Source organism: Zeus faber, assembly GCF_960531495.2.
Source record: "Zeus faber genome assembly, chromosome: 2".
NCBI classification, from domain to species: domain Eukaryota; kingdom Metazoa; phylum Chordata; class Actinopteri; order Zeiformes; family Zeidae; genus Zeus; species Zeus faber.
This window is the reverse complement of record NC_137189.1, coordinates 30,251,024-30,261,023: the sequence shown is the minus strand read 5'-3', so window position 1 is coordinate 30,261,023 and position 10,000 is coordinate 30,251,024. Positions and strand designations below refer to the sequence as shown.

General features: G+C 44.0%; 1 protein-coding gene across 3 annotated transcripts in view; it reads left to right on the top strand.

Annotated features, from left to right (window-relative positions):
• The window catches only part of dmd (dystrophin), a 177,783-nt gene that overhangs the window by 46,205 nt on the left and 121,578 nt on the right, over positions 1-10,000 (top strand). For all 3 annotated transcript variants that reach the window (XM_080024117.1, XM_080024116.1, XM_080024118.1), the window contains exons 15-19: positions 600-745; positions 7,497-7,597; positions 7,782-7,893; positions 7,996-8,109; positions 9,903-10,000. The exon at positions 9,903-10,000 is cut by the window's right edge and continues 58 nt beyond it. In XM_080024117.1, the coding sequence (XP_079880243.1) occupies positions 600-745; positions 7,497-7,597; positions 7,782-7,893; positions 7,996-8,109; positions 9,903-10,000 (571 nt within the window). The remainder of the gene's footprint in view (positions 1-599; positions 746-7,496; positions 7,598-7,781; positions 7,894-7,995; positions 8,110-9,902) is intronic.

Below are 10,000 nucleotides of genomic sequence, written 5' to 3'. Positions count from 1 at the left end.
GAGAGACACAGAGACACACACACACACACACAAGCTCCAAATGATATATACATCCAACCGCATACAATTAGAGACTCCCCCGTTGTGTGCACACACATACACACACACTCCAATACACACGTGCACACACATTTGAATAAAAAAAACCTGATTGCATCGTGGGAACGGCCGGTAGTTTCCAGTTCCTCTGTGGTTCATTAGACGACGAGGATACAGGAAGGAATTTTAAAGTAAGAAGAGTGTTAGTAATTTAAATCATGTCATTCTCCTTCACTGCCTCCATGTGTGTGTATGTGTATGTGTGTGTGTGTGTGTGTGTGTGTGTGTGTGTGTGTGTGTGTGTGTGTGTGTGTGTGTGTGTGTGTGTGTGTGTGTGTGTGTGTGTGTGTGTGTGTGTGTGTGTATTTGTGCGCGGCACTTTTGCACGGTCACTCCGCCTGAGTCTTGCTCTCTCTGTCTGAAACTCTCCTCTCTCTCTCTCTCTCTCCTCTCTCTCTCTCTCTCTCTCTCGTTTTTTTTTTGTTCTAATTATTTTAGTGCATCCTTCTAGTTTTTCCTACTTTCAAACTTTCTCTCTGTTTCCCTCTCTCTTCCTTTAGTTTTGGAGTGTCTTCCTCCCGCTCGCTATAAGGAGACCATATCCACACTGTTGGCATGGTTACAGCACTGTGAGGCCAAACTGGCCATCCCGTCCACGGCCGTCACAGAGCACCCTGTCATGGAACAGAGACTCAAGGATGTCCAGGTACCCTTTTGCTTACACACACACGCACACACACACACACACACACTAACTTTTCTAACAACATATTGTGCTGCTACATATCTTGTCCACATCAATGGCGTTTTCGAAAATCTCTCCTTTGACACAAAAACACAACAATGATTTAAAAAGCGGACATCAGCAGGCCAGCAGGGTGATAACATGATAACATGTCCTAAAACTTGGTGTCAAACACCACAGAAGAACATTAAGAGCATGCTGACCGGCTTCTTCATACTTCATTCATACACAACACTGTATGGTTGTCGTGGAGCTGTGGACAGGAGGCCAAAACGCAGAGAAAATACTGTTTGCAAAAATATCTCTACACGTGTGGACAGGGCTTGAGTGAAGACGTGCACCACTGTTGTCACTGAAACTTTAGCCTCAGTGACAACAGTTGGTGGTCACAGCGAGAAGTTCTACTTATCTATTTTATCTGAAGCTGTTTTTGCTCTGTTTGTCTGCCGTGCTGCAACGCTCCTCCGGGCGTCAGTGAAGTGTTATGCGTCGTAAGGCATTTGGCCGTTATCCCATTGTAAGTGGTCCAAGAGCAATTCCACACCTGACCATCCTGAAGTGGCTGCTGTTTCCCTTCCAATCCTCTTCTGAAGGCTTGATCTTTTTTTTTTGGGGGGCGGGGGGTTATATCTCCTTAATTCTTCTGGGTTAAGCGTAGCCCCCGGGAGGCCCAGTAAGACCTCAGCTGTGATTTAGGGCGCCGCAGATGCGCTCGACTACCGTTATGGCCGCAACAGTGGAGCGCCCCGGCGGAATTGGAGAGAAAGCGACTCTTAACTTGAGGCAAAGATCAACGACGCTTCAGCTGGAAGAGTTTTCACCTTTTGTTATGATTGTCCGCTTCCTTGACACAAGTACGGCGGCGACCTGTTGGCACAGTTCAATAAAGCTTCCAAATGGCAGCGGCTCCATCATACTGTACAACCGTTATTGCTTTTTACGACCGGCCATAAAGTTATGTTTGTTATGTTACAACCGCCGTCGCCCAAGTGCCGCTCCGCCTTGAGTGGTGTTTGGAGGCAGCAGAGGAGGGACAGGCTGGCAGAAGGCAACGTCAGGACAGAATAAAAATAACATTGTCACATATATCTAGATATACTCAGATATTTGTCTTATCATAATCTCATCACAATATCTACCTCTACACACACACACACACACACACACACACACACACACACACACACACACACACAGCTTAATGCTGCAGAATAAGTGACAAGTTCGCCAGTATGGGTTAGGGTCGGTCAAAATCACTATCTAAAACACACACAATATTTTCAACGCATTAAACATCTTTTAACAAAGAAACGTGTTTGAGAATCTGAACGGGGATAAAAAGAAAAAATGTTTCACTGCGTTAAAATGGATTGAAACTCGTTTAAATTAAAATATACATTTATAGTTGTGTGAACAAGTAAGTCATTCCTGAGAAATTCAGACATGCAAATGTGGATTTAACTCTGTAGAGCCCACAGTACTATTACAAAATTCGTTCTAGCTCCCCCACAGAACTCGCTGTCATTTTTTTTTTAAAGACCACATATACATTGTCAGTGGGTCCTATTGTTTGGCTGAGCAATCCAATTGGATGCAGACCGTGTTGATACACCTGGGAATTTCGTCATGAACTCACACAGTCTGTCAACTTTCCTCTGAGCTCATCTCGCTCACTTGATTTAACGTAAGAAAAACACCTTCAAAAAAGTTTTTGGTGATCAGTAAAATGTCTCAAACATTCATGGTGGAAAACATGAATTAAAATCAGTTTCGGGATTGTGTCTATGTTGCAATGTTACGACACCGGGAGGAAGTGATGGTGAAAAGTGCCGTGTGAACTTCAGCTCCAGATTAGAGTAGAGGCGGCGGTAAACTCAAAGAGAAGTAGAACCTTTTGACCAAAAAGACGCGTTCAGAGCAAGAGAACAACAAAATGACGCGGTGATGTGGGTTCTTTCTGTGCAAGCCCCTGAAGCAAACTTTGCCTTTTGTCTTTGTCTCGCTCTGAGAGCCCCCCTTGTCGGTGATTGCTCCAAATGCCGTTGCATCATGGCAGGGGATGGGCTTCAACCTCCTTTTCCGTGTCAACCTCCTTTTCCTGCGCAGCACCTTCGGAGCAAACAGCTAACAAGGAATTTAGCTCTCACATCCGTGATTCTTTCGCTGCCGCCATATTGATTTCTGTTTTCGGCAACTCGCTCTGGAAAAACCGTGCCGCAGAATCACTCTGCACCCCCTGGTGGCATGAAATGACATATAATGAAGAAGTAAACTGAGTTCTTATTGACTATACTGACAACAGTGTTCAGGGACATGTTGGTATTTGCTTGTGTGAGTGCGAGAAGCAAGTGCACAACCATAGAATTTGAACCTCACACACACACACACACACACACGCACGCACGCACGCACGCACGCACTCTCACACACACACACACACACACACACACACACACACACACATAATGCCATTCATTGTTTCGGTGTTAATCAGAACATAAAGAAGACAAGATACCGTATTACTTTGTTGTTGTTATTTCCAAAGTGCTGATTTTAATCTTCATCTTCAGCTCTAACTCAAGGTTGCACCACTGTAGGGCTGCCTGCATGCGTGTGTGTGTGTGCTCATCCCTTTTTAAACGTGATAATGGTCTTTTAACATAGCAGGGGGACCAAGCCTTATAGCCTTAGATTAATTAAAGTTGATTGGCGATAATAATTAGAAATTTGTTCTGCATACTGATAAGCGTGGCCATCATTAATTCTCAGCAGCACTGTTTTTCCCCCATCAAGAGAAAGAGAGAGAGAGAGAGAGAGTGTGTGTAAGGGCGTCAATATAACTGTCAGTGTTGTAGCACTCGAGATCGGTCTTGGCCGCTTTTGAAGGTCTGGATCTCGTCTCGGAATCGACCGCATTTTTACTCGGCCTTGTCTCAGTCTCAGACATTCTCAGACTTATTATCGTTGAATATGAGTGCATTTATGTTTCTGGTAAATCAATACATTAGCCATCATTGTGGCAGGTCTTGATAAAACTTACAGTGATAGTGTCAATAAATAAAAAAAGTCAGTCAGGAATGGGCGTGGATTTTAATATATTAACAGCTTTTTACTGTGTGGACTACAATGCACAAGAAGCCTAGCGCACAATAATTCACGACATGTTTACAATCGGGTTGAAAAACTCATTAAAATGTGCAATAATTAAGATCAGTGTATATGATATGATAGTGGCATCGGAATGTGCCACCAAATGTGGGCTTATATGACCGAAGATTTTACCCGGGGGGCATGTTTTGCTGATAGAAACAAGGGAAAATTCCCACATACAGTATAAAATTCACCTCTGCAATGCCCTTTTTTTATCAAGACATTTCTCATGCTACACACACACACACACACACACACACACACACACACACACACACACACACACACACACACACACACACACACGAGTGCCTATGGTTTGCATGTTCCATATTTTATCCTAAGTGTGTCATGCGGTGTGGGACTCGCACTGGTCTGGTCCTGGTCTTGACTCGGTCTAGCCCTGCCTTGGTCTTGGTTTCAATCCCTCAAAGTCTTGGTCTTCACTCAGTCCTGACCACTCAAAGTCTTGGTCTTGACTTGGTCTCGACCCCTCAAAGTCTGATCTTGACTTGAACTTGACCCCTCAAGGTCTTGATCTTGACTTGTACTCGACCCTTCAAAGTCTTGGTCTTGACTCGTACCCACCCCTAAAAGTCTCGGTCTTGACTCGGTCTCCACCACTCTAAATCTTGGTCTTGACTCGTACCCACCCCTAAAAGTCTCGGTCTTGACTCGGTCTCCACCACTCTAAATCTTGGTCTTGACTCGGTCTAGACTACTCAAAGTCTTGCTCTTGACTTGTACTCGACCCTTCAAAGTCTTGGTCTTGACTCGGTCTCCACCCCTCAAAGTCTTGGTCTTGACTCGGTCTCGACCCCTCAAAGTCTGATCTTGACTTGTACTCGACCCCTCAAGGTCTTGATCTTGACTTGTACTCGACCCTTCAAAGTCTTGGTCTTGACTTGGTCTCGACCCCTCAAAGTCTTGGTCTTGACTTGGTCTCGACCCCTCCAAGTCTTGGTCTTGACTTGGTCTCGACCCCTCCAAGTCTTGGTCTTGACTTGGTCTCGACCCCTCCAAGTCTTGGTCTTGACTTGGACTCGACCCCTCAAAGTCTTGGTCTTGACTTGGACTCGACCCCTCAAAGTCTTGGTCTTGTCTCGGTCTTGATATACTCTGGTCGTGGTCATGGTCTCAGTTTAGGAGGTATTGACGAGAACACCGATATCTGGATATACTTTGTGTAAACTGATGCGTGTTTGTGTGTTGACATGCATTGTTTTCCTGAATCAGAACTTAAATGATAACGTAGCGTCTAATTCCACTGATTAGTTCTCCAACAGCCAACGCTGAGATCTTGACCCGTGGTTTAGAAAAAACTCATTACTGGATATTAGGAAAAAAAACATAAAAATGATTCGCTGATTGCTTGAGCGAATCTGCAGCACGAGCGGAGATAATTAAAAAACATCGATTTGATACATTCACTCTGTAATTTAGATGGAAATATCAGGTATAATCACCATTATGTAATATTGCAAGACGATTGAGGCGCTAAATCAAGGCCTCGGACGTGAAAGTTAATTCCGCTGTGATTGATATGTCATGCGGGAAAAAAAACTACCAAGAGACCAACATTTTAGACAAGTCGCCCAGCGAAACGGACGGTCAGAAGAAAAGGAACGGTGGGGCAGAAAGGGAGAGAATAAAAAAGAGAAAGACCCTGGCCACCGACACCGCTAAATGCAGCGGAATAAGTGACAAGTTCCCAGTAAGGGTAAGGGTAGGTCAAAATCACTATCTGAAACACACACACACACACACACACACACACACACACACACACACACACACACACATTGTTTTAGCTTATGTTCAATTTCCGTGAATGTGCGTGTTTTGATATATGACATATGCGATGCTTGAATATAAAGATAATCATTTAAACGTTTGAGCTAACTCTATATCTCATTCTCTTTTTAAAAAGTGTGGGTCTAATTCTTTTGTATGTCTTGTACATTCGTATGTGCTATGATTGGTGAGTTTTTGGGTGCACACATAGCCACAGCCTACCTTGAAAACTCAGTATTCAGATAGGCTACTTGTTGGTCAGTCCCAATTTTTTAAGTATTTTGTAATCTGGATAACGTGCCTCCCAGATGAACACAGTGGCTAAATGTATAACTAGTCTGGTGCACGTTACATCAACGAATACGGTTAGTCTACAAAATGAGCGGTCTGGTGGTTGGCATGGACAGGGTGGCCAGGGTCAAATTTCCGTCCTGAATCATTGTTTCAGTCCGCCCTTGTTTGTGAGATAAACATGAAAACAATGGACAAAAATGTTATGTCGCATGTTGACTTTATCTATGAATTCGAGAATCGAATCATCATCAATCAGCCCATCTATCAGCCTATCTATCTATCTATCTATCTATCTATCTATCTATCTATCTATCTATCTATCTATCTATCTATCTATCTATCTATCTATCTAAATATCTATCTATCTATCTATCTATCTATCTATCTATCTCTCAGTAGATTGCTAAGCTGTCATTCTCCTCTGAAGCTGCCTGCAGTCCACCAGGAAGTTGGCTGTAAATCCATCTCAGCCCTCTATGGTCTGATACCCAGAAAATAAGCTCTCTATCAGCCGGGCTTCACTTGTCATACTGTATTTCTGCCGTGTCAGTCAGGCTTCCTGACAGCACAGCGGCATTAAAACGCCCCCACCCTCCATTCAAATACATTCCACTCAATACTGTACACTTTCCCCCATCTCCCTCTTCCATCCGTCCAGCGTACAGACTGTCAAATGGCAGTGACTATGAAATGAAAAGAAAAACCCATGCAGATTATTTTCAGCTCCGTTGGCATTTTCATCAGATAACACCAACGGACATGATCGACTGCTTTCCAATGGCTCGTATGAAGATGCCCCCCCCCCCCGCCCGTGGCGGAGGGGCCCCAAGGGCAGAGTGGGGGGGGGTCATAGATATGAGGCGTCAAAGGAAATGCTCCTGCGATGATCGATCGGCTGACAAACTGGCAGACCGCCTGCCTGGCTACACTTTACTCTGTTGTGTTTTATGAGCTGCCGTGAGTCTATTGTAGGTGTTATTATGAGCATATGCGTCCGCGATGACTGTCTGCTGAGAGATGGCTTCCCCTCGCACACTCCTGCCACTGTCACGCATCTGTCACACCGGAGCTGTTCTGCCTGTATCACACCCAAAATACTAGCTGTTGAGACAGTATGCGCAGAAGATGGGCCCTGCGATGTATCTTTGAAGTGACTTCATATTTCATCCCAATCTTCATTATTGTATGAGGTCAAGTCAATGTGTGCATAAAGCGGATGTAAAAACAGCCAGCGTTGGCCAAACACGATGAATATTGAACATAAAACTCTGAAATTGGATTGAATGGGAAAAAAGTTGGATTCGAAAGCCAAGGAGAAAAGATTGTGTTGGTAAGTATTGATAAGGGAGGCCCTAATGCATGATCAGCCCGTAGCTTTGATGGTGCACGTTGGACAGCTAAAAGCAGCTGGTCAGAGGACTGAAGTGACCTATTAAAGACTCTGTACTCAGCTATCCGTCTGTCCGTCCTGTAGGCCCTGCAGGCTGCCCTCGCTGACCACCAGGGGGAGGTGGACTACGTGACCTCGGCCGTGGATCAGGTCTTCCAGAAAGCTCCAGCAGACATCAGCCAGAGGTAGCGGGGTCAAAAGAAGTAACATTTGGACAGAACTAGCTATATATGAATCAAAGTTATTGTTTCAAACCAAAGTTATTTGCTCTGTGAAATCCTAGACTTATATAAATAACAGATCCAATCGTCAGTTCTATTCCATTTTATTCTGATTTGGATGGAGGGTTTGGCCGCTGTCTCACTGTAGGTATCGAATAGAGATGGAGGCCATCATGGTGCGCTGGAAGCATCTGGGTACGATGCTCGCCGAGAACATCCAGAAGATCCAGGAGCTCATGGCCAAACTCATGCAGTTTGAGGTGAGAGGGGACAGGTGCAGATTTGTGTTCAACAGGGTTTGTGTTCCGAACGAAAAAAAACATCTATCTCTCCATCCGTCCGCCTGTCCATCCAACTCTCAGAATGACGTGAAGACGCTGAAGAAGTGGATGGCGGACGTGGACGTCTTCCTGAACGAGGAGTGGCCGGCGCTGGGAGACTCGGAGGCGCTGGAGAAGCAGCTGGAACAGTGCACGGTACGAGTGGCCTGGATTGCCTCAAACCTGGCAACCCGGCAGAGGTCACGGCTTAATTTGATTGGGCAGAGCTTTGCAAATGAAAGATTCATCATCCAGCGACCTCTCTGATTGTAGTTCCATCATGGTGATTAAGCGATATCACATTAGAGGGAGTGATAATATGCTTTCTATCAGCGTGGGTGTGACTCGGTCGGAGGCGGCCCATTAGGGAACAAAAGAGTTCCCAGCTACTTTAGTGGAGGGATGCATCAAGTACAAACTCCTGATGATGTGACACTTTATATAACGCTCTTGAAATGCCTGTTGTCCGATCACATGTGACTGGAACCAACGCTTATATGCAGGCGTCTCACCGGGCTTCTCACCCGGAGCTGATTGAAGGGCTTGAATTTCAACCCAAGAAATGTAATCACTGGAAACCTTGAAAGTAGCGCATTTTGTGCTGCTGAAGTGCTTGAAAGGTCCTTGAATAAAAGTCGATCATTGAAAACCTGTGACATTCCCCTTGCTTTTGTTAGTTAAATGGCAACATAATAAAGAAAATTCCTTTTTTACGACATAGATGTTGCCAGGGAAACTTAAATTTAATCCAGCATGGTTGGAAATAGACATAATAGTAGATGACTATTATAGATGGGATTAATAATAATTAATACCAACCCATCTATATATATTACATTGCATTTCATTTAGCAGACGCTTTTATCCAAAGCCACTTACAATTATTCAAACACCGACGGACGCAGCCATCAGGAGCAATTTGGGGTTAAGTGTCTTGCTCAAGGACACTACAGCATGCTAGCAGGAGGAGCCTGGGATCGAACCAGCAACCTTTTGATTACTAGAGGACCAGCTCTACCGCCTGAGCGCTATATATATATATAGAGAGAGAGAGAGCGAGAGAGAGAGAAAGTATACAGTATACTATTTAATAGATAGACAATGTACAATATAGATAATAGACAATGAGACTAAGATTATATTATATTTGAATTCATGAAGATCACATTGAAAATGGATTATATTTGTTTTGCGTGAGTGAAAAAAATACTGCTTAAAAAGTACTTGAAAGTCCTTGAATTTAATTTCGTAATGCTGCAGTGAACCCTGTCTGATGATTAAAAAAAATAATCCCGTCTGAATTATTAGACAGAATAACCTCCTTCATCACTCCACATAGCTAAGTAAGGCGAAGTCAAATTGTCGAATACCATGAATTAATTTGTAGTACGATCAAAATTGTCAGATTTCGTCGAGTATTTATGTTTTTATTTTTACCTCTAGCTTTTATTCGGCCCATTCAAATTCAATTAAAGATCAAGGTTTAAATAATATTTTAAATTATTTCAAGTGTTTGACTTAACCCATTTAAAAATGATGTCGGTGCTGTCCAAAGACAACAGATAACACAGATTGAGGCTGAGAATGTGGTCCAGGTTAAAGTTTTTGTTATCTCCCATAATGCACATCAAATAATTCCGAATATTATTCAGTTTCCATCTCACGCTAACGAACACTCGATGCCATTTCCTCAGTAAGTTTGTCGCCCCGTCACTTGGAACTGGGTCCAAGGTCTTCTTGTTTTGGAGGTGTGCCCAGCTCATTTTCAGTCCAAACGACCATCTATCTATTATTCACGTCCGGAATATTGATTTATTCATGGCCTTTAGAGTTACTTTTACTCCCTCTCCCCGGAGATATTTACAGTAGAATATGGAGTATCGACAGTCAATATCTGTTTCTGTTTCTCTTGTCGCCGTCTCTATTTACCCCGCGTTTGGATGGGCCAGGCCCTGGTGAACGACATCCACACCATCCAGCCCAGTCTAAACGGCATCAACGAGGTGGGGCTCGTCCTGAAGAAGGAGGCGGAAGCGCCGTTCGCCGT